Source organism: Carettochelys insculpta, chromosome 16 (genome assembly GCF_033958435.1).
Source record: "Carettochelys insculpta isolate YL-2023 chromosome 16, ASM3395843v1, whole genome shotgun sequence".
NCBI classification, from domain to species: Eukaryota; Metazoa; Chordata; order Testudines; family Carettochelyidae; genus Carettochelys; species Carettochelys insculpta.
Window position 1 is genome coordinate 22,711,892 of NC_134152.1, and position 20,270 is coordinate 22,732,161.

The following is a 20,270-nucleotide window of genomic DNA, read 5'->3' on the forward strand; positions in this document are numbered from 1 at the left end:
GATGCAGTATCCAGCTGTTCATAGCGGTGGCCACTGTCCGCTCTCTACCGTGGGAAGAAGACCTCCTCCTTTCCCTCCACAAGATTTTGTAGGGCACAAAAGGTGGCCATGAATTGGGGGACATTGTTCTCCCCATCTTCCAGCTGGATCAGGAGGCACTGAAAATGCCAGTTTAGACAGGCATTAAACAAGTCCTAGGTTGGGTCCAGATGGCCGGTATACAGCCTCATGAGCCAGGGCAGGAAGGAGTAGACCATGTCCTCCACCATGCACAAAGGCACGTCCATGTCCCCGACCACCAGCTTCCAGCAGGGGACATAGGTGCCCACCTCCCTCCTCCAGCATAAGCTGGAGTTGTGAAACACACGGATGTCGTGTGCACAGCCCAAACACCTGACAGACACGTCGAGGGACTGTCCCCGGTGGTTGACCAGGGCCTGAAGCACCATGGAGTGGAATCCCTTGCGGTTTATATACCATGCCACACTGCGGTAAAGGGCACAGATGGGGATGTGGGTCCCGTCGATGGCCCTGAAGCAATTCAGGAACCCCAGGGTGGTGAAGCTGGCCATGACTCCATCCGGGTCTGCAATGCAGACAACAACCCTCTGGAGCAGAAATGTGTTGATGGCCATCACTACCTCAAGGGGAGGAGACTAAACACAAGCGTGAGAAACTGAGGGAGGGAGTCCCTGGGACCCAAGGGGTCCCCTGTCCCCTCCTGCCCCTTCCCTGCAGAGCTCTCTGGGCACCCTCTCTGAAAGGCCACTCCCCCAGCAGTGGGTCTGTGTGAGGGTGGCTCAGCATAGTCTCACAGGGATGGGGCTCCCCTCCTCCCCAACCTCATCCCTTACACCCCCCGACCCTGCTCTCTCAAGGTCCCCTTTGGGTGAGACCCCACTTCCCGCCGCAGGGCCTGCAGCCCAAGAGTGCCATACCTGCATGAGGACAGCGGCCCTGATGGTGGACTTCACCATGCCAAACTGGTTGCCCACCGAGGGGCAGCTGTCCAGGATGGGGAGCTTCCTTGGGGTGATGGCGACCTGCTTCTCCAGGGGAATGGCGAGCAGCATCTGGGTATCCTACCTGTGGAGGGCTGGAGCAAGCCAGGTGCACAGCACCAAGAAGGTCTCCTCCTGCGTGTGGACGTTCTAGAGCAAATAATAGTTGTCCCACTGCCCCACGACCGGCTTGTCCCACAAGTTGGCACTGGTGGTGTTGCTCCAGACCCACCCCCCGTCACCGGAGGGGGTGAGCGCAGGTGGGGCACCAAGGCCGTGCTCCTCGGTCCCAGTGTCAAGCGTGTCTCCCCCCCGCACTGCCCAGGAGCTGAAGGATGGCCATCAGCAGAATGAGCAGCAGCTCAAGTAGCTGGGATTGGGCCCAGGGCAAACCCAGGGGCTGCTCTGGCACCATGACTGACTGGAAAGAAGGAATTCTCTTAGAAGAAAGCTTATGAGTCCTGTGGTAGCTTTGTTGCCCCTCAGCGAGGTAGGCAAGCCTCAGCATGGGCAGTGAATGTGGGTTGCGGGGTGGGGTGGGAGGCCCTTTAAGGGCATCCCTGGCTGGGGCTCCCAAAAGGGTTTGCTATCTATGTGACCTTGTCTGATGGGGTTCCGTGGCCCATAATCAAGAAAGCAGCCAGGGAGTCTGGCTGCTCTCCGTCGACAGCGAGAATCACTTTCTTCCATCTGCTTTTGTGTGTGGATGCAATCAGTCAACAGAGGTTTTGTTGGAAGGCCTCTTCAACAGTACCTTCTGTTGACAGATTGCTCTAGTGTAGACATAGCCAAAAGGTTTGTCTTTGCACTGGGAAGCAGTTTCTCTCACAAGAATAAGTCAGCATGCCTCTCACCTAAGAGAGGCTTAGGAGAAAATTTATGAACGTATTAATTAAATCATGAAATCGTCCAAGAGAATAAGTTCAGTGTTATTTATTTTTAAAGAAAAAACTGTCAAAGATTACAGTTTTGTATGAATCTCATGACCATCAGAAGCTGATCATATTAAGTCCCAGCATGGCAAGGCAATGAACATTAGTAACTACTTAACCTTTTTGATTAACACTCTCTAACTGTAACCTAAAGCATCTCTGGTCTCTCAAGGCCTTTCTAGAAAATGGATGGACGTATATGTGAATGATGGTGCTTCCAGCTCGCTGAGAACAGGTCTCGCTGGGATTTAAAGTGAGACAGCTATCCGTAGCGATAGGATACCAGATTTAAACTGCAGTCTCCACGCTAGTCCCTTTTACCACAGTACCAATCAGCTCTCCACAAACATTAAATCTGCATATAGTTTTTCTGCCAGTTACGGTACATTAGGGAGCAAAAGTGGCTTATTTCAAAGGATAGAAAAATGTACAGACATAGGTTTGTTAGTGACTTTACAAACATTAGATACCTGATATTAAAGGATAACAGTAAATGTGGCATATATTGTAATTTTAATATTGACTACTGAAAGTTATAAAGAACTGTATTTCCGCTGGAATTACTTCCTTTCCTCATAAAGATATGGCACAAGAAAAGAAAGCGCAAACCATTTTCTCTACATCGTTCTGTCTTAGCGCTGCAGGCTCTTCATTTTAGTTACCAGCTAACCAGGAATCGTAAACTAATTTTGCTGCCACTGTGTCTTCAATAGCCATCCCTGAAATATATAACCGAAAAAAGTCACCTACAGCCAATACTTAAGTGGAATGGAACAATTTAATTTCACAGGGAAAGAGAATGACTAGACAATGGACTAGAGAATCTTTCACACCGCAATCAAGGAAACTAGTCCGGTGATAAGAAGACCACTATTGGATAGCTACTAGGTGCCCTGCGTGAAGGGAGTTTGTTGATTTTTCCATCTAATTCCCATTGGACGAGTATCCGTACTGTAAACAATGGCTCTCTGCTAACAGGTCATTCAGCTTTGACCATGGTAAATCAGTTTTCTTATCACTGCCAACACCGTATTTCTTTGTCCCATCACCTTCAAGTCAACCAGACTTCAGGGGCACCAGAGCAGGACATTCAGATTGGAGCTATGCGACTATGCAACGTAGTGATGATTTCTGCAGGGGGCGGGTGCGTCCTTTTTTGTGAATGTGGACCACAATTTTTTTAAAATATAAAGGAGTTCAAAATGGTCATGCCATGAGTGCACAGAAGAGAGGTTAATAAAAAATTTGAGTGGAAACAGTGATGGATAAAATCATTTTGTTATACTAAAAATTACACAGTAATAAAGGTTTTATAGAAATTATTTTCTGGGATCTTGTAATATCATAAGTGAAAAACAATATTCCAAAATAGTCCAGTCTTCTGAGGGTGAGAGCTGGACCACAGCCGCCTACTGCCTGTGCACCCATGTTCTCCGCTCACAATGCTGCCGCTTCGCAGCAGCCCTCTTCGTGCACAGCAAGTGCTGTTCAGGGGTCTCATAGTTTCTTCCTCATCCCCCTCCCTTTCTTGTTGCTTGCGTTCAAGAGCATGCTGGGAAATGTAGTCTGTTCTCTGCCTTAGGGACAGCTCTCTAAGCAGGGAGCTGGCCAAGGAACTACAGCTCTCAGGATACCTTCAGGTCCCCCATCATGCCCTGCATACTCCCCCAGTATAACGCAGCAGGGAGAAAAACAGGACATGGGGGAGAGGTGCATTCACACACTTTGCAGGGTCCCCACCCCCCTGCACATGGGCCTGAGTTGAGTAAATGGACCTTAACCAAAAAGAGCAATGTAATTTTCTCTCATGTTTGCAATTTTGATTAGCTGAATCTTCATAAATTGAGAAAGGAGGGAAAAATACATGTCGCATACTGTGGTTACTGTCTTCTATAGTGTGTGTTGGGGCAACAACTTTGAAGGTCATTAACTTTCCCAGGTGAGAGGGACGTAGTAAATAACAAGGCATTTTTCCTTGTCAGATGCACACACAGGAGAATGTTGTTCTTACCCAGTGATTTGAACACTGTTGTTTTCTCAGGCAAGGCTGGTTTTGTTCCTTTTATGACCTCTCCCAGCTCGGCAAAAATCTCTGCCTGTGAAACCAATGCACATTTCAGCTTGATATCCATGACAGCCATCAAGAGAAAGAAACTGGTTTTGAGTGATTTTAAAAGAAAGAAGAGAAAAATATTGGAAAGGTAGGTAACTGACCCCCCTCCTTGGTAAAACAGATCAGTGTTAAGTCAAGTAATTTAGAAACTGGATAGAAATCCCAGAATAATATGGTTTTCAGAGAAAAGCATCAGCCAAAATGATTGACCAATTACCTTGCTGACAAAGATAAAATGAGTTCCATATAGTTTACAGTGTGTTGGCCTCTCTGATGAAACCTTAAAAATGAAACCCCAGGCTACTAAATGTAGACATTAAAAATACCTGTTAGCACTTTGTGTAAGGGCACGACAAAAGGTCCTCTCAACTCAATTTTGTGCAGTATGACAGCCATCTGTCTGGCTGCCATACTCCACACACCAATTTAATTATGCCGGGGGCATAAACAGAGCAGAGCAGAATTTGTCCCATCATGTATATATTGCTTTGGGACCTTCTGGGATGAAAGTGAGATATTTGGAATCCTTTTTTAAACATAGCTATAAAAGTGTGGGTGAGTGTAGATCTAATAAAGGATGGATTGGAAAACAATGAGAAACAGTGCAATGCAAAAGTAGCACTAAAGGGGTGAAGAACTCCCATTTAAGAAAGACTTACTTACCCCAGATAATATAACATCGCCTGATTCATTCTGAGCAGCCTCTCGAGAATCAACATACAGGACAGAATTCTTCATCGCTTCATCATCCAGCTCTCTCCAATCTGGCCTGCTTGCCCCAACAGCTAAAAGATTAAAGCGGTCAGCCTCAGAGAGAAATATTTAAAATGGATTTAACAGAGACACATTCCTTGTTCAACAGAGGCAAATAATGTCTTACCACAGTATTGCCATCACTCATGCACAAATGGCTTGAAATTAACCTTGAGGACAAGTCACTGATACAGAACAACACCCTGATCGACTGGGCAAAGTTCTGGGCTTCCCTCCATTAAGACTGAAGTGTACATTCTGCATCTAGGGTTTGATCCAGCTGAGTCCCTTCTGCTCCCACTGCTGTCAAAGAAGCATTGAGTCCCTATGGGCCAATCTTCCAAAGCACTGAGTTCCTGTTATGCCTGCTGAGCTCCCTCAGCTCTCATTGGGTCTCATCCTACTGACACTGAAATCCTTGCATTCAATGGAAGTGTGACCAGGACCACTGAAATGAACGAGTCCCTTTGCAGGATCAAGCTGCTAACAGTAAAATAAAACTCGTGGGAGCAAACCCACAACGGCAGGTTGAACTCTCAAGGGAAGCAGGGTTGTTTGTTAGCATTTGTCATTAGACTCTTCCTCTTAGGCTCGGCCCTCTTACTTACCTCTCTACCCCTAGCAAAGGCCTAGCAACGAGAAAGTGTCACACTGGGGGCAGAGAATAGGAGACAGAACTCTGCATAGCACCTACAAAGTAATCACAGGGAAACATCTGCCAATAAACCTGCAACTCCTCCGTGTTACTGCTTACATTGGTGTATTCCCCAGTTTGGCCTAAGAGCTTTGTGTGCGTCCAGTGTGTTTCCACTCTCGCAATGTCCACCCACCCATCTTACATCAGTTAAACTGATACAAAACCAGCCATGCCAATTGTTTTCTTAGAACCAATGCTGACTCAGCTACCCTTTTGCCCTTCCAGGAGGTCCTTTAGGGATCATCTGACATGGCAATGCAATACAGGGAAGCTCACCCTCTCATTGCCTAAACTGTATCTCAGATACAGATAATAAGAGTATTCTGCACTCATATAACACTGTTCATCATAATCTACAGACCTTTTCAGTCATCAAGACTGCCAAGTCCAACTGCTTCTCAAATTAAAAGTGTACCAATGAAGTTATTTAACTAACAAACAACTGCATGGTTCATTACAGTTTCATAGCCTGTCCAAGAATAGGCTTGGCCAGTGCTCTGCAGTTCTATTATGTCCTCTCTTATCCTACCAACCCCTTCTTCTGATCTTCACCCTCTCCCTGTTGCTCCTGACAAAGCCCGGCTAAAAGGTTCAATGCTGGATGCTGTCAGTGTAACATCCTCCTCTGCACAACGGAAATAACTAAGGTAAATGTCCCAATCTCCCAGCTTTTCCTTTTCTCTTGTGCCGCTCTTTTCTTCCCTCTCCTCAGCTCATTTGTAAATGCCTTGAATTTCCTACATCTTTTTTATTAAGCAATATCAATCTTGACTGGCTTGATGTAATATGCCTAGAGAGAGAAATGTAATTAAAAGATCCCTCACTTATCATTATTAGATCAGAACCAAAGAAGCAATTTGCTGCACGGCAACCCCTCACAGTTTCCAACACAGCACGACAAGAACCTATTGACATTGAAATCAAGAGAAGAAAGTGGGGCTGGCTCGGCCCACTCTCCGAAAACCATCATCCAGCAGAGTATGACAAGCTCTCACATGGAACCCGCAAGGAAAACGCAAAAGAGGAAGACTTCAGACAACGTGGAGAAGATCTACTGAGACTGAACAACAACAACAACAACAACAACTGGCGTACTCCAGGAGCCAGCTAGAAGTTTTGTTCCAAGACAGAGTGAAGTGGAGAAGACTTGCAGATGCCCTTTGCTCCATGCGGAGTACTAGGGTTAAATAGTAGTAGTACAGTTTCCATTCTTTTCTTCTAATTGTGTAAGTGTAAACAGTAAAATCTGAGCTCACTGATAGAGCTTTACTTATCTCAACAGCTTCGTGAACAAAGGCATATAATTTCATAAAATGTAAAACTATTAGCACCAGCAACTTCTTTTGTACAAGCAAACACCACTAATATTGATCTGACTGGTAGAACAATTACAACTACAATTACAGACAGTAGGGATATGAGAACCCCAGTGTTGTGTGAATGCCGACTCATGCAGTAGGAATGTCCCTGGGAAAAAAAGAAAACAAAACAAAACAAAACAAGCAGAGGTGGTCTTTGTGTATACATTGCCTCAGCCAACGAAGGCACTAATTGATTCTGGTTGTGCACTTGACCTTCAGGCTGTGAGACAGTACAGATAACAATGTCACCCACAAAGAATTAAACTAAGTTTGAAAAATTGTCAGGGGGCTTTTGAAACGTGGGAAACTTCAGTTAAATTGTATCTTTGACAAGTGTCTTTGTTTCACTGGACAGTGCACAAGGGCATCTGAAATTAATTAACATAATCAATGTAAATAATGTAAATATATGCCATTCTAGGGCAATAACATCATCAACAGAAAACATCGTTGAAAGAAAAAAACACAGTGAAGGGACCAAACCCTGAGGTTCTCTCTGTTTTTACTCAGCCCTTACCTGAGGCAAAACTCTCACTGAAATCAGAGGCTACATCTACACGAAAAGCCTCTGTCCACAGAAGTCACTGTCAGAAGGGATTTCCTGGCAAAACTTCTGTAGACAGATTGCATCCATACATAAATGTGGATCAAAAGAGTAAATTGTGGGAGACGGGAGAGATTCCAGAAGACTGGAAAAGGGCAAATATAGTACCCATTTATAAAAAGGGGAACAAGAATAACCCAGGAAACTACAGGCCAGTCAGCTTAACTTCTGTGTCAGGAAAGATAATGGAGCAGGTAATTAAAGAAATCATCTGCAAGCAATTGGAAGGTGGTAAGGTGATAGGGAACAGCCAGCATGGCTTTGTTAAAAACAGATCATGTCAAACCAATCTAATAGCTTTCTTTGATAGAATAACGAGTCTTGTGGATACGGGAGAAACAGTGGATGTGGTATACCTAGACTTCAGTAAAGCATTTGACACGGTCTCACATAATATACTTATCAATAAACTATGCAAATACAACTTAGATGGGGCTACTATAAGGTGGTTGAACAACTGGCTGGATAACCGTACCCAGAGAGTAGTTATTAATGGTTTTCAATCCTGCTGGAAAAGTGTAACTAGTGGGGTTCTGCAGGGGTCTGTTTTAGGACTGGTTCTGTTCAATATCTTCATTAATGATTTAGATATTGACATAGAAAGTACACTTATTAAGTTTGCAGATGATACCAAGCTGGGAGGGGTTGCAACTTCTTTGGAGGATAGGGTCATAATTCAAAATGATCTGGATAAACTGGAGAAATGGGCTGAGGTAAACAGGATGAAGTTTAATAAGGACAAATGCAAAGTGCTCCACTTAGGAAGGAACACTCAGTGTCACACATACAGAATGGGAAAGGACTGCCTAGGAATGAGTACAGCAGAAAGGGATCTAGGGGTTATAGTGGACCACAAGCTAAATATGAGTCAACAGTGTGATGCTGTTGCGAAAAAGGCAAACATGATTCTGGGATGCATTAACAGGTGTGTTGTGAACAAGACACGAGAAGTCATTCTCCTGCTCTACTCTGCACTGGTTAGGCCTCACCTGGACTATTGTGTCCAGTTCTGGGCACCGCAGTTCAGGAAGGATGTGGACAAATTGGAGAGGGTCCAGAGGAGAGCAACGAGAATGATCAAAGGTCTAGAGAACATGACCTATGAAGAAAGGCTGAAAGAATTGGGCTTGTTTAGCTTAGAAAAGAGAAGGTTGAGGGGGGATATGATACCAGTTTTCAGGTATCTAAAAGGGTGTCATAAGGCAGAGGGAAGGAACTTGTTCTTCCTTGCCTCTGAGGGTAGAACAAGAGGCAATGGACTGAAATTGCAGCAGGGGAGGTTCAGGTTGGACATTAGGAAAAAGTTCCTAACTGTCAGGGTGATCAAACACTGGAACGAATTGCCAAGGGAGGTGGTAGAATCTCCATCACTGGAGCTATTTAAGAAGAGGTTAGATAGATGGCTTTCAGGGATGGTCTAGAAAGTGCTTGGTCCTGCCATGAGGGCAGGGGGCTGGACTCAACGGCCTCTCGAGGTCCCTTCCAGTCCTACTCTTCTATGATTCTATCAACAGAGAGCAGTCAGACTGCCCAGCCGTCTCTTGATAGAATGGCTGACTGGAAACTCTGGCAGTTTTGGGCCATGGGGGAGGGGGGAACCTGGCAGCAGTTTGGGGCCGCGCGCGCGCGCGCATGTGTGTGTGTGTGTGTGTGTGTGAAGTCAGCTGGCGGTTTGGGGGTGCGGGGGGGCAGGGGAGCACGTAAAGCCTGGTGGCAGTTTGGGACTGCACTGGAGGTGGGCGGATTTGAGGCTTGAGATCTGGCAACTTTTTCCTAGGAAAAAAAGCACTGGGGGGAGGTATAACACTGCCAGCAGATGTGCCAGGTTTTGTCGACTGTTGACAAAGCATATTTAGCGTGTAGACTCGCTGCAGTTTTTTCCAACAACAGCCCAGGTTTCCTGGCAAAACTATCTCGTGTAGACATAGCCAAAGAGATTAAACCCCCAAAAGAAACAGAAAAGTTTGCAAAACAAAGGCAGGAGAAAAGACAAATACCAGGGAAACAGTAGTGTTAGTAAAAATCACTTTGGCAACAATGTGTTTCTAGGGCATTGTTTAAATCTAAGATGAAATGGACATCAAGGCAACTCCTTGTTGGCCATCACTGTAAAGATATCAGCTGCTCATTAAATACCCCTCTGAATCCCCCCCCTCCATTCATGCATCTGATGAAGCGGGTCTTTGCCCATGAAAGCTTATGCTCCAAAATATCTGTTAGTCTATAAGGTGCCACAGGACTGCTTGTTCTAAATAGCACTGACTCCAGGCAGCCAGCAGGACTGTGCTCAAAAAGGAGAAGTGGTTATTTTGAGAGAGACCATCTTTCTTTGTGAGTAATATACACCAAAGCCCTGAGCACATCAGAGCCATATTAAATCATAATGATAATGAATAGCAGAGAACCCCTCTAATGAATGGAGCCTGGCATACCATTGATATGGGCACCTGGTTTTATCCACTCTCCAAATAATATTGGTGTTCTTGCCACTGTGACGGTTAAAATCACATCAGCTCCGGTGACAGCCTCCTGAGCAGAGGAGCAAACCCGCACCGGACCCTTGACAGAGCGAGCAAACTTCACAGCATTCTCTTTAGTGCGATTCCATATCCTGACCTGCAAAGCAAAATGAAAAGCAAGTAGAGATGATATATGCTAATAACCCACCCTTGTGAAATTCCCAAACAAGCCCTTATTTTAAAAAGCTCAGTGAGTTTTCTTCATTATCATTACTCACCCTGGCAAATAACAGGTGGTAGAGTTAATGTCTATGCTTGTACATCTTCATGATTATCTTGCATTGATAGTATAACATTTCAGGGTATCTTTATGCTTATAAAATACATTTTAAATAGAAAATCTAAACAGATCAAGGCTGCAGGCATCTTGACAAAGTAAGGTATGTTTAGTGGGATTTTCTCACATACAGAAAATAGTAAGTCTGAATCTTGACTTTGTTTCCAGCAGGTTTTATTAAAATGCTTTCAGATAGGAGAAGAAAGGGCTACAAAAGTGCCAGGCATTGTTATACTCTCTAGAGACATTTTGTTAAAATGTGCAGAAGCCATTAGATACAACTCTAATGATTGTTCTATGCTTTGTTATTGGTGTGATTGAAAGACAATTACGAAAAATAAACTTCCCTCTTTCTTTGCATTCTTTGGCTTACCTCTTTAAATGAGAACTGCTCGGTGAAGAGCTCATAATGGCTATAGGCTTGAACACCAGCTCCTAGAATGCACAGCACTTCTGCATCAGCCGGCATTAAGAACTAGAATACGTTAAAAAAAGAAATCAGTGGCGACAGTCATGAAAGAAACAGTTGTGATATCATCCACTTTTTAAATTACAACTCCGCAATCGTGGGCACATTTACATTAGAGCATTTATTTTTCAGCTTTGTACAGAGGGATCATTGAGAAGAAGGGTTAATGGGGAAACTTTTGTGAGCTTGATTCATTTTGCACTTTCGCATTTACATTGCTATAGCTACATCTATGGAGTTACACCATTATCGATTCCCAGTCTGCATGCTGTACTAGGTGAAACAGGGCTTACACCAGGGCACAATACCAACCCAGAGGGATTACTCCACATCAGCTATAACAGTATAAATATCCCCAGGATAGACAGGACTTCATTCACGTGTGTGCAATTCCATTGCTACCAGTAGTTGCACTGGTATATTAGAACAGAATGAAACCCTATCAATTACAGTCCTTATCCCACAGAATTTGCAGATTAGACATTGTTGCTGCAGACACCACTCAAAGAAAGGATGAAGTGGCTTTTCCCAATCCTGTAGGACACCATGATTTTTACAATGTGCCTTCCAAAACTGGGGTAATGGAAGAGTACCCCAGAGAGTAATCCCCTAATTTAGCCTCAGTCCAAGTGTTCATTCTCATTCTTTGCTTTTTGGTAACAGCAGGAAGAGGAAGAAGAAAAAAAGACTAGACCTAAAACTTCCTACTCGCCACTTGTTCATATTGGTCATGTCTACATTAGCCCAAAACTTTGAAATGGCCATGCAAATGGCCATTTCGAAGTTTACTAATGAAACGCTGAAATACATATTCAGCGCCTCATTAGCATGCCGGCAGCTGCGGCACTTCGAAATTGATGCGGCTCACTGCCGCGCGGCTCATCCAGATGGGGATCCTTTTCACAAGGACACCAGCAACTTTGAAATTCCCTTATTCCTAACAGCAGATAGGAATAAAGCACCCTATGGATTAGCGTAGATGTAGCCATTGAGGCCAATAAAACTGCTGCAAATGGGGCCAGTTTGGGACAATTATTTTTCCTTCTAAACAAGAGAGATAACATTTCAGCTCTGGCCAGATATGACCCACGTTGGACGTCCCTGATTTAGAACACTACAGATGACATTCTCTAAGAACAGGATCTGTGTCCACCAGTTAATATTTACAAAGAAGGTGATTTGAGATTCAAGACATCAAACTCACTCTTCTGGCAGCTCTGAATTCCCCTGATTAATCATCCTGTGTGTCAACCAGGAACGGGGGAGGGAAAAGAAAGGTTGGTTTAATTTCACTCCAACCACCTGCATTTCTTTTTCTATTTGCTATTGTACTCTTGCACCTGCAGCCTTTGAACTGCATGGCACTTTCAATATCTGCTGAACTGATTCTGCTGCAAAGAAATAAAAACATCTCACATAACAGATTTTTCAAAGCTGAGAGCTCATTTGGATGCTTGTTACACTGACTCTGTAGCATTGATTTCAAAAGGTCTCTGCATAAAAGAGTTGGCTTATTGAAGAGGAACTGGCATGAAGAAGACAAGGTGACAACTGAATGAGGGGTTCAAACAGCCCTGAAAAAATCTCACAGAGTAGCCAGTGGCAGGTATGAGTCTCATCTTGAAGTTCTAATATATGCAGAGCTCCTTTGAAGTCACTGGAGCTTTGCCTGTGTAAAGACTTCAGATCTGGTTCTAAGCAGAGGTCTGAGCTGAGAGTAGCCCTATAGTCAAACCCCTGAGCACAGGTGGAAAAAGTACCCGAAAAGTTACTTGAATAAAAGTACGGCTGCTTGGGGAGAGGGGTGTACTTAAGTACAACTCACCAGTGTCCCTCTGGAAAACTACTTGAGTAAAAGTACACATGGACGTGTCGTGTCTTTCTTGTACTCAAGTACCCAGAAGAGAAAGTAGCTGCACTTTTACTCAAGTAACTTTTTGGGTACTTTTCCCACCTCTGCCCCAAGGAATTCTTTATTAGCCCCTTCTCCCCTCCAAAAGGAGTGAGAGATTTTTGAGGATAACTGTGTTGACTATCCACTCCATTGGCTTGGGTGGAATTACATCTGCATAAGAACCAATAAGAAAATCTAGTCTCTAATCGGAAGCAGGTGAGTTAATGGGCCAGAAAATTTGAGTTTCCTAATATTCCAGGATACTTACCAAATCTGCTCATCTTCAGTATACCATTCTTGGTCTTGGAGGACTTAAAACTTCCTGCAAACCAACAGCCTTGGAAGGGTCATCTGCTTTATTCCCACTACTAACAGACTAGCCAAACGTTTTAAACTGGTATTGTAGTTGAAGAATTATTTGTATCTGTATTCCTACTTTGAATTGGAAGTTAGGTGGAGTGGCATAGTTGGAAGAGGCAACCTAGTATGGTCAGTTGTAATTTATCACCATGTTTACTCAAAGCCCTAACGGTGCACACATAAATAGGATCCTACCAAATTTATAGTCCATTTGGGGCAATTTCATGGTCATAGGATTTTAAAAATCATACACATCATGATTTCAGCTATTTAAATCTGAAATGTTACAGTGCTGTAATTGCAGGAGTCCTGACCCAAAAAGGAGTTTGGGGGGGGGCTGCAAGGTTACTGGGGGAGGACTGCAGCATTGCTACCATTATTTCTGTGCTGCTGCTGTCAGTGGTACCATCTTCAGAGCTGGGCAGCCAGAGAGCGGCAGCTGCTGGCTGGGGTCTGAGCGTTGAAAGCAGAGCAACCAGCAGCATAGAAGTAAGGGCAATATGGTACGGTATGGCCATCCTTACTTCTGCGCTGCAGGTCGGAGACCTCCTGGACGACAGAGGGAGCTGGGTGGATGTGCATGGGGCTGTCCACCATCCAATCCCCCTGCATGTACTCCAGCTTTTATGGACGGCATTGCTGCACCCCTCACTCATCTTCCTGCAGTGAACCCAGTGAGAGGTTATGCTCCAGCCCTTGTTGCATGAGTCCTCCCAGCCTCCTGACCCTTGTGACCCCCAGATGGCTGTGTGACCTGCCCCCGGCCTGCTTCCAGACCACGCTGAAGGATCACCTGTACACACTTGTACTCCACCACCCGACCCTCAGGTTCTGGCCTGACACCAAGCGGCAGGACTACCTGACACCCAGAGAAGGTGAGGAACCCCAGTGGGCCAGCCTCTACTCCACCTGGTCCTGAGGCCCGCTGGAGATATTAGTCAGTGGCTCCTCCACAGAGCAGTGAACACAAATGTGTACCAGGCATGGTTCACCCCATCCCCGATGCCTGCCCCTTCTGTGGTGTGAGGGGGAATATGGTGCACATCTACCATGAGAGCGCCAGGTTGCTGCTCCTATTCTGGCTCCTCCAGAACCTCCTCCTGAGGTTCTGGCTGCACTTTTCCTCTCACCTGTCTATTTATGCACATCCCATCCACGGCCCCACAAAGTCATGGGACCTCCTCATCAATGTCCTTCTGGCCCCTGCTGAAGCAGCCATCTATAATTCTGGGCGGAGGATGCTGTACAAGATGGGGCGGGGGGCACTCTACGACTGTTGGGTCTATTTCCACTCCTCCCTTGTCTCGCGCATCCAGGCACAGTTCCTCTGGGCTGCATTCACTGACTCCCTAGATAGCTTGGAGGAGCAGTGGGTGCTGTCGTGGGCTCTCTGCTCAGTGTTCCCCTCTGAATCCCTCATTTTAAGCCTGTGAACCGCACCCCCTGCCTGTTTTCTTGTTAGTTGCCCCATGCATTTGATTGCTTCCTGGGTCCACTTGCCCCTCCCACTAGCCTAGTGGAGTGACCTTAGTAGTCGGCGAGTTTAGGCCCACCCACTTTCCACCATCCAAAGAGTACTTCTGCACTGCTGTAGTAGAGCTGGGCCGTCAGTCAGCAGCTGCCACTCTCCAGCCACCCAGCTCTGAAGGCAGTGGCGTAAAAGTAAGGCATGGTAAGGCACTTCCACTCTTCTGCGCTGCTGCTGGCAGCTCGCTGCCTTCAGAGCTGGGCACCAGCATTCCCTGTAAGCTGTGCAGTTGAGCAGCTGCTCAGGAGGAATTCAGAAGCTGCCCAGATGATTAGCAAAACACCCACAGCTAGTTTCTGTGTTTCTATGCATGCTGCACATTTGCACATGCCTTGGTGCACATGCGGCTAATTGGCCGGTTAAGCGAGGCTAGTTGGCTTGAACAATAAATATATTTTCAGAGTAATGTGGCTAGTTCACTTCAGCAGTAGCCACTATAGCAGCTTCTGCTTCTGAACTGGCTAGACAACATGGGACTGAATGCGGGGCTTTTCTCTGAAACTCTGTTGAGGGAATCCTGTTGCTGACACCTACTGTTGGCAGTGGACATGGTTTTTAAGTGTAAACAAGCCACTAGCACTCTGGAGCTTGGCCAACTTAGGGACTTAATTAGACTACAGTGAGCCCTCCATTTAACTGATCCTGATATAATGGACTTTGGAAATATGGTATCAACATGGGTAAACAGAACTGTCATGGATTAAAAGCCTTTTAAATCATGGCTGACCTCTAAGCTATTTTACATGGCACTATGTCACAGGGCAATATTCCAATCCAGTTGTGCCATGGTTGTATGTCATTAAGAGGCTGGGACTGCCCTGGAAGTTAGAAGAGACAACCCAATGGCAAGAGACAATCCAGAGGCTGACAGCATAGCTGAGGTGGGCTGTCCCTGGATGAAGGAGCTGTGAATTTTGTGGTGGAGCAGTAAAGCAGCTCAGGCCAGGGATAGTGGAAGGCAACTGAGGAAACACATGCAAGTTTCCCCAAGCCAGTGAGGGAAGAAGGCATCCAAGGCTGAGAGCGGCACAGGAAAATGCCTCCTGGCTGAAAGCCCGAGAGAGCTACAGACTGCAGCAGGACGTAGGGGTGATCGTGCTGACGTCTCCAAGGGAAAACAAACCTGAGAATGAAACAGTGCAGAGACGCAACCCAGGCTGAGGGCCTGGGAAGAGGCAATGGTGAGAGACACAGGAGCTGAACTTGAATCATAAGTGTGCGGAGAGCTGCTGAAGCCGTACCTGTGAGCCTGAACGCAGTGAGAGACAGCATAGCTGTACATGACATGCTCAGGGACTTCTCTGACTTGAAAGATTGGATATACTGAGGAACATGAATTGTGTTAAGTGATTCTGGATTATAATTTTAGGACTTGTAATAAATAAAGGCTGTAAAGGGTACCGGTATGTGGGAAAACTACCTGGAGTTACCGGGGACTCTGGAAGAAAGGAGAAACTGAGGCAGGTTCAAGGCTCATGCAGCAGCATGCTGCGGGAGGGCACCCAAGGAAGGGCTGCCTTGTCACACACCTACTATCTACTCCAACCAATTTTATAAAGCATCAGACCTACCTTGGTAGCTATCGCGGAAACTGCAGCAGTTCGTTTTGCTGTAATGACACTGCCATCCATGACCTTTTAAAGAAGAAAAACAGACAAACCTTAACTCTGAAAACGTAATACCAAATGCTTTCTCCAAGTGGGAAATAGAGCTTAAAAATCAGAATATCCTGTGAAGCAACAAGGAAAACCTGAAAGCAGATGATTATTAATGCAGCACTTGCAAAAATAGTCTATATTCCATGACACTCGGCCAGCGTAAAGGGCGTGGAAAGTAGTTATTATCCTGCCAATGGCATCGACCCCATATAATCATTTCTACAGTACACTTCCTGGAGACTTCAACACTGGGGTGTTTCAAGGCAACGAAGGCATGGCCAGAACACACTGCATGGCTAGTGCTGGGGACCATTGCAAACAGGCATATGATGGAGCAACATTTAGGCTGTTTTAAGCTGTGCAAGGGTCCAGGCAGAGAATCATGGAACCATAATCAGCTCTATGGAACCATAATCAGGTGCTCCCCTCAACCCCCTGCAACCTTCTGCTGCACCCAGGTGGATGCAATAGACTCTGGCTCTGTATATTTAATTATCACGTGGAAATGGATTGTGGAGCCATTCTGAGAAACAGACACTTAAATGCAGATACAGATTAAAAGCCAGAGTACAAAAACACCGGGGTTGGCAGATCTAACTCTTCTCAAACAATTATACTCATTTTGAACTGAGAAAGATAATATCAAAAAATGCCCACTACAGCCTCCCATCCCCATTCTCACTGACACCAACAATAGAACTCGCATTGCCTTTACCAGTTCCAAATATTTGGCAACATTTTCTTTCCCCTAAAACATCAGGTAAACATGGAGGCGGAGGGTTCTTCAGATAAACAATTTCACTTCAAATCATCAGCTCAAGAGCACAAAAAATGAAACAGCCTGAGGGCCAGATTCTCTGGCTGCCACAAAGCACCATAACTCCTCTGAAATCAACAGAGTTATGCTGCTTTATTTTCTGTATGTAATGCAAAACTGAATTATGATGTGGACAGATTGTTAACAAAACAGAATGTAGCTATGTACACTGAACTTACAACTTTTAAAGAACCATTGCTTGGGTCAAAAAGTAATACAGTTGCTTGGTGAGAGGATACAGAAGAATCCTTTTTGTGTTCATAGAAGGTTACCAGTTTAGTTGTTAGAGTGTCGTCTCTTGCACTGTAAGCAGGCATGACCCCTAAAAATCTAAACAAGAAAATAATACAAATTTACCCCCACATGTAATCATGTTAGCTAACTAGCCAGAAGTTAATAAGCAACTTCTTTTCATCTTTAATATAATGAAAAACCCTCTCTCTAGCCCTGCCTTCTCTCATCTCTACTTCTAAAGTGTGTAACGTTTTCTAGCCTATTTAAATGTGTGGTTTCTTAAAAAGGACCCTGGCATTCAGCATAATGAACTGTTCAAATAGGAGAGGCGGACCACACAGAGAATGACATAGAAAATATAGCAGATTGGTGTGGAGCTAGTCTACAGAAACTAAGCCACTCTGCTCTGGACAGGGAGAGATGGAAGGAAATAGTGAGAAAGGCATCAGACACCAATGGGCGCTGAGCCCATGGTTGTTAATGATGATGATGATTTCTAAAAAAGGAGCCAATCTACTCCTATTGGCAGTTTGGCCATTGATTTCAATGGGCCAGGATTTCACCCCAGCTCTCTAGTACAGTGTAACTTCAGTGGCTTATTCACGACTATTCACAGCTTTAGTTCACAACTCACAGGGTGAAATCTTTGCCCTGCTGAAGTCAATGATAAAACTCCCTTTGACCTCAGAGGAGGCCAGGATTGCATTCCCTCTTCTTTTCCTACCACAGTATTTATTGCCCCCCTATTATCCTTAAAACACACAGCCCAGCTCCCCACCCCCCTGCTTGGGTGGGACGCTTCAGAAATGTATCAGAGAGGTAGCAGTTTTAGTCTGTATCTTCAGAAACAACAAGAAGTCCTGCGGCACCTTAAAGACTAACAAATTTTGGAGCATGAGCTTTCATGGGCAAAGATCCGCTTCGTCAGATGCCACAGAAATTTAGAGACCATAGTCGATTGCGTAAGGGTGCAGGGCAGGACTCATACTCACTTTTTCCATCTGGGGCAGCATAAGTTTTGTTATGTGCACCAAGGCATAAGGGGATGTGAACCACCAGTAGAAACAAGCTGCTGACTGTGGCTGCTGTGGACGTTCTGCTAATCAGCTGGACAGCACCAGAATCTCTGCTGGGTGGCTGCCCAAGGGCTCATCTAGCAGGGAGCACTGGTGCCGGGAGGTGACAGAGGAGCACAAGGGCTGGAACCAGCTGTGCAGAGGGTGAAGTGGTTTCCACTGGGTCAATGACTCTCAGCCCCACAGTATACAGACTGTTCCCATCCGACCCGAGAAGGCTCTGCCGGCCTAGTTAACCGTACGTGCCTGAGAACTCCGCTCCCCACTCTGGCCCAGGGCAAGTGGGGGGGCCCCGGGGCGGGCATCCCTCTACTTACCCGCCGTACTTCTGCACGGGCACCACGGTGCGCATAGGCTGCACGACGCCTCCCTCCGCGCCGCTGGAGAAATTGGCCAAGGCAGCTTCCAGCGATGGGATCAAGAGGCTGGCGCTGTGCAAGTGCTTCTCCACCACGTCGGAGCCCAGGAAAACCGGCGGCGCGGCGCTCATGGTGACCGGCGGACGGGCGACACAGACCCTGCTGCGTCCACCCGACCGCGAGACTTGGCTGCAAATGCTGCCCGCGAGCCAGGCTGCGGCGAGTGCGCCGTGCGGGGCGACACCTAGTGGGTCCCCGGAACGTGCTGGAGTATTCACCGGCACGTGACCCTCCTGCCACGTCTCACTCATTAGATAGGTGGGCCCTTTATCTTGGAAATAATGGATCAGCTCGGGGGCATCTCGTGGCTGCAGGTCTCTGGGCTGCTCGTGTCATTTTTCTCCCTAGTCATTCAAAGGCACACGCTGCCCTCGGGACTCCCCCCCTCCCCCTGTGCGGCCCTCAATCGTTATTGCCCCTTACTGTCTCCAAGGGAATCAGCAGTCACGTAGCACTTGAAAGACTGACAACACGATTTATTGGTGATGAGCTTTCGTGGGACATGAACAAAATCATTTTGTTCGTCTTTACAGCGCTATGGGACTGCTGATTTGTTTTGTTAGAATACAGACTAGCACAGGTACCTCTCTCCAAGAAGTAGCCCTCTTAGTCCATAGAACCTTAAAGACCAACAGTTTTATTAGGTGATGAGCTTTGGTGGGTAGGACCATATTAAATCTGATGAAGTGTCTAACCCAGGAACACCCACTACCTATGTAAAATGTATGGTGATACACCTATCTCACAGAACTGGAAGGGACCTTCAGAGGTCACTGAGTCCGGTCCCCAGCCTCTGGCAGGAGCAAGCACCATCCCTAACAATTTTTTTTTAATCTATTTGCCCCAGAGCCCTAAATAGCCTCTTCAAGAACTGAACTCACAACCCTGGGTTTAGCAGGCCAATGCTTAAGCTGTCCCTCTCCCCAGTCAATAAAATTGTTAGTCTTTAAGGTGCTACAGGCCTGCTTGTTTTTGTGTCCCTTACTGGGCCTCGCTCCCTGCAGATGTCAGGTCCCCCACCGCGGAGAGAGGGTGAGTGAACCCGCGGCGCAGGTGGGCAGGGAGTAACTAACTCTTGGAGGGAAGCTCTATTGAGGGAACCAGCCCCTTGCCAGCCCAGCCCCGCAGCCTGCTTGTTCCAGGTGCAGATGACACATTCTGGGCCCGGCAGAGCATTTTCTCTCTTCCCATGGGACCCAGGGTTTGCAATGTCTCTTCGCTACCCCGCATGGGCTGTGGTGAGGGACCCCTCCTGCCATCCGCGCTGCTCAGGAACTCTACACAACAAGCGAGCCCAGGGACGGGAAGACTCCCGCATTGGTTAGCTGTAGCGCACAGTCCTTCGAGCTGCACCCGCTCCCACGTGCGCCCAGCGCCACCTGCACTGACCCGACCCCGCGAGCACCCGAAGAGGGAGGGGCATTCCTAGGGAGACGTGCGGTGTGGACGGAACTTTGCGGTTCTACGCAGGCGCACACCGGCCACACCCGCTGCCTCAGCGGTGGAGGAACTTCGTGAAGATGACGCGTCCGACTCCCAGCTGAGAGCAGTAGAGGCT

General features: G+C 46.5%; 1 protein-coding gene across 2 annotated transcripts; it reads right to left on the reverse strand.

Annotated features, from left to right (window-relative positions):
- Positions 1 to 1,912: 1,912 nt before the first annotated feature.
- CRYM (crystallin mu) lies at positions 1,913 to 18,998 on the reverse strand. 2 transcript variants are annotated; one of them, XM_075010715.1, is made up of 8 exons: positions 18,611 to 18,998; positions 17,256 to 17,313; positions 16,080 to 16,142; positions 10,631 to 10,732; positions 9,894 to 10,077; positions 4,710 to 4,831; positions 3,945 to 4,029; positions 1,913 to 2,652 (listed from the first exon to the last, which is right to left on the reverse strand). In XM_075010715.1, the coding sequence occupies exons 1-8, from the start codon at positions 18,961 to 18,963 to the stop codon at positions 2,588 to 2,590; spliced, it is 1,032 nt and encodes a 343-aa protein (XP_074866816.1). In that variant the 5' UTR covers positions 18,964 to 18,998; the 3' UTR covers positions 1,913 to 2,587. The 2 variants fall into 2 exon arrangements, with proteins under 2 accessions (XP_074866816.1, XP_074866815.1); XM_075010714.1 differs by having other exon boundaries at positions 17,163 to 17,313; positions 18,611 to 18,994.
- Between the last annotated feature and the right edge of the window lie 1,272 nt (positions 18,999 to 20,270).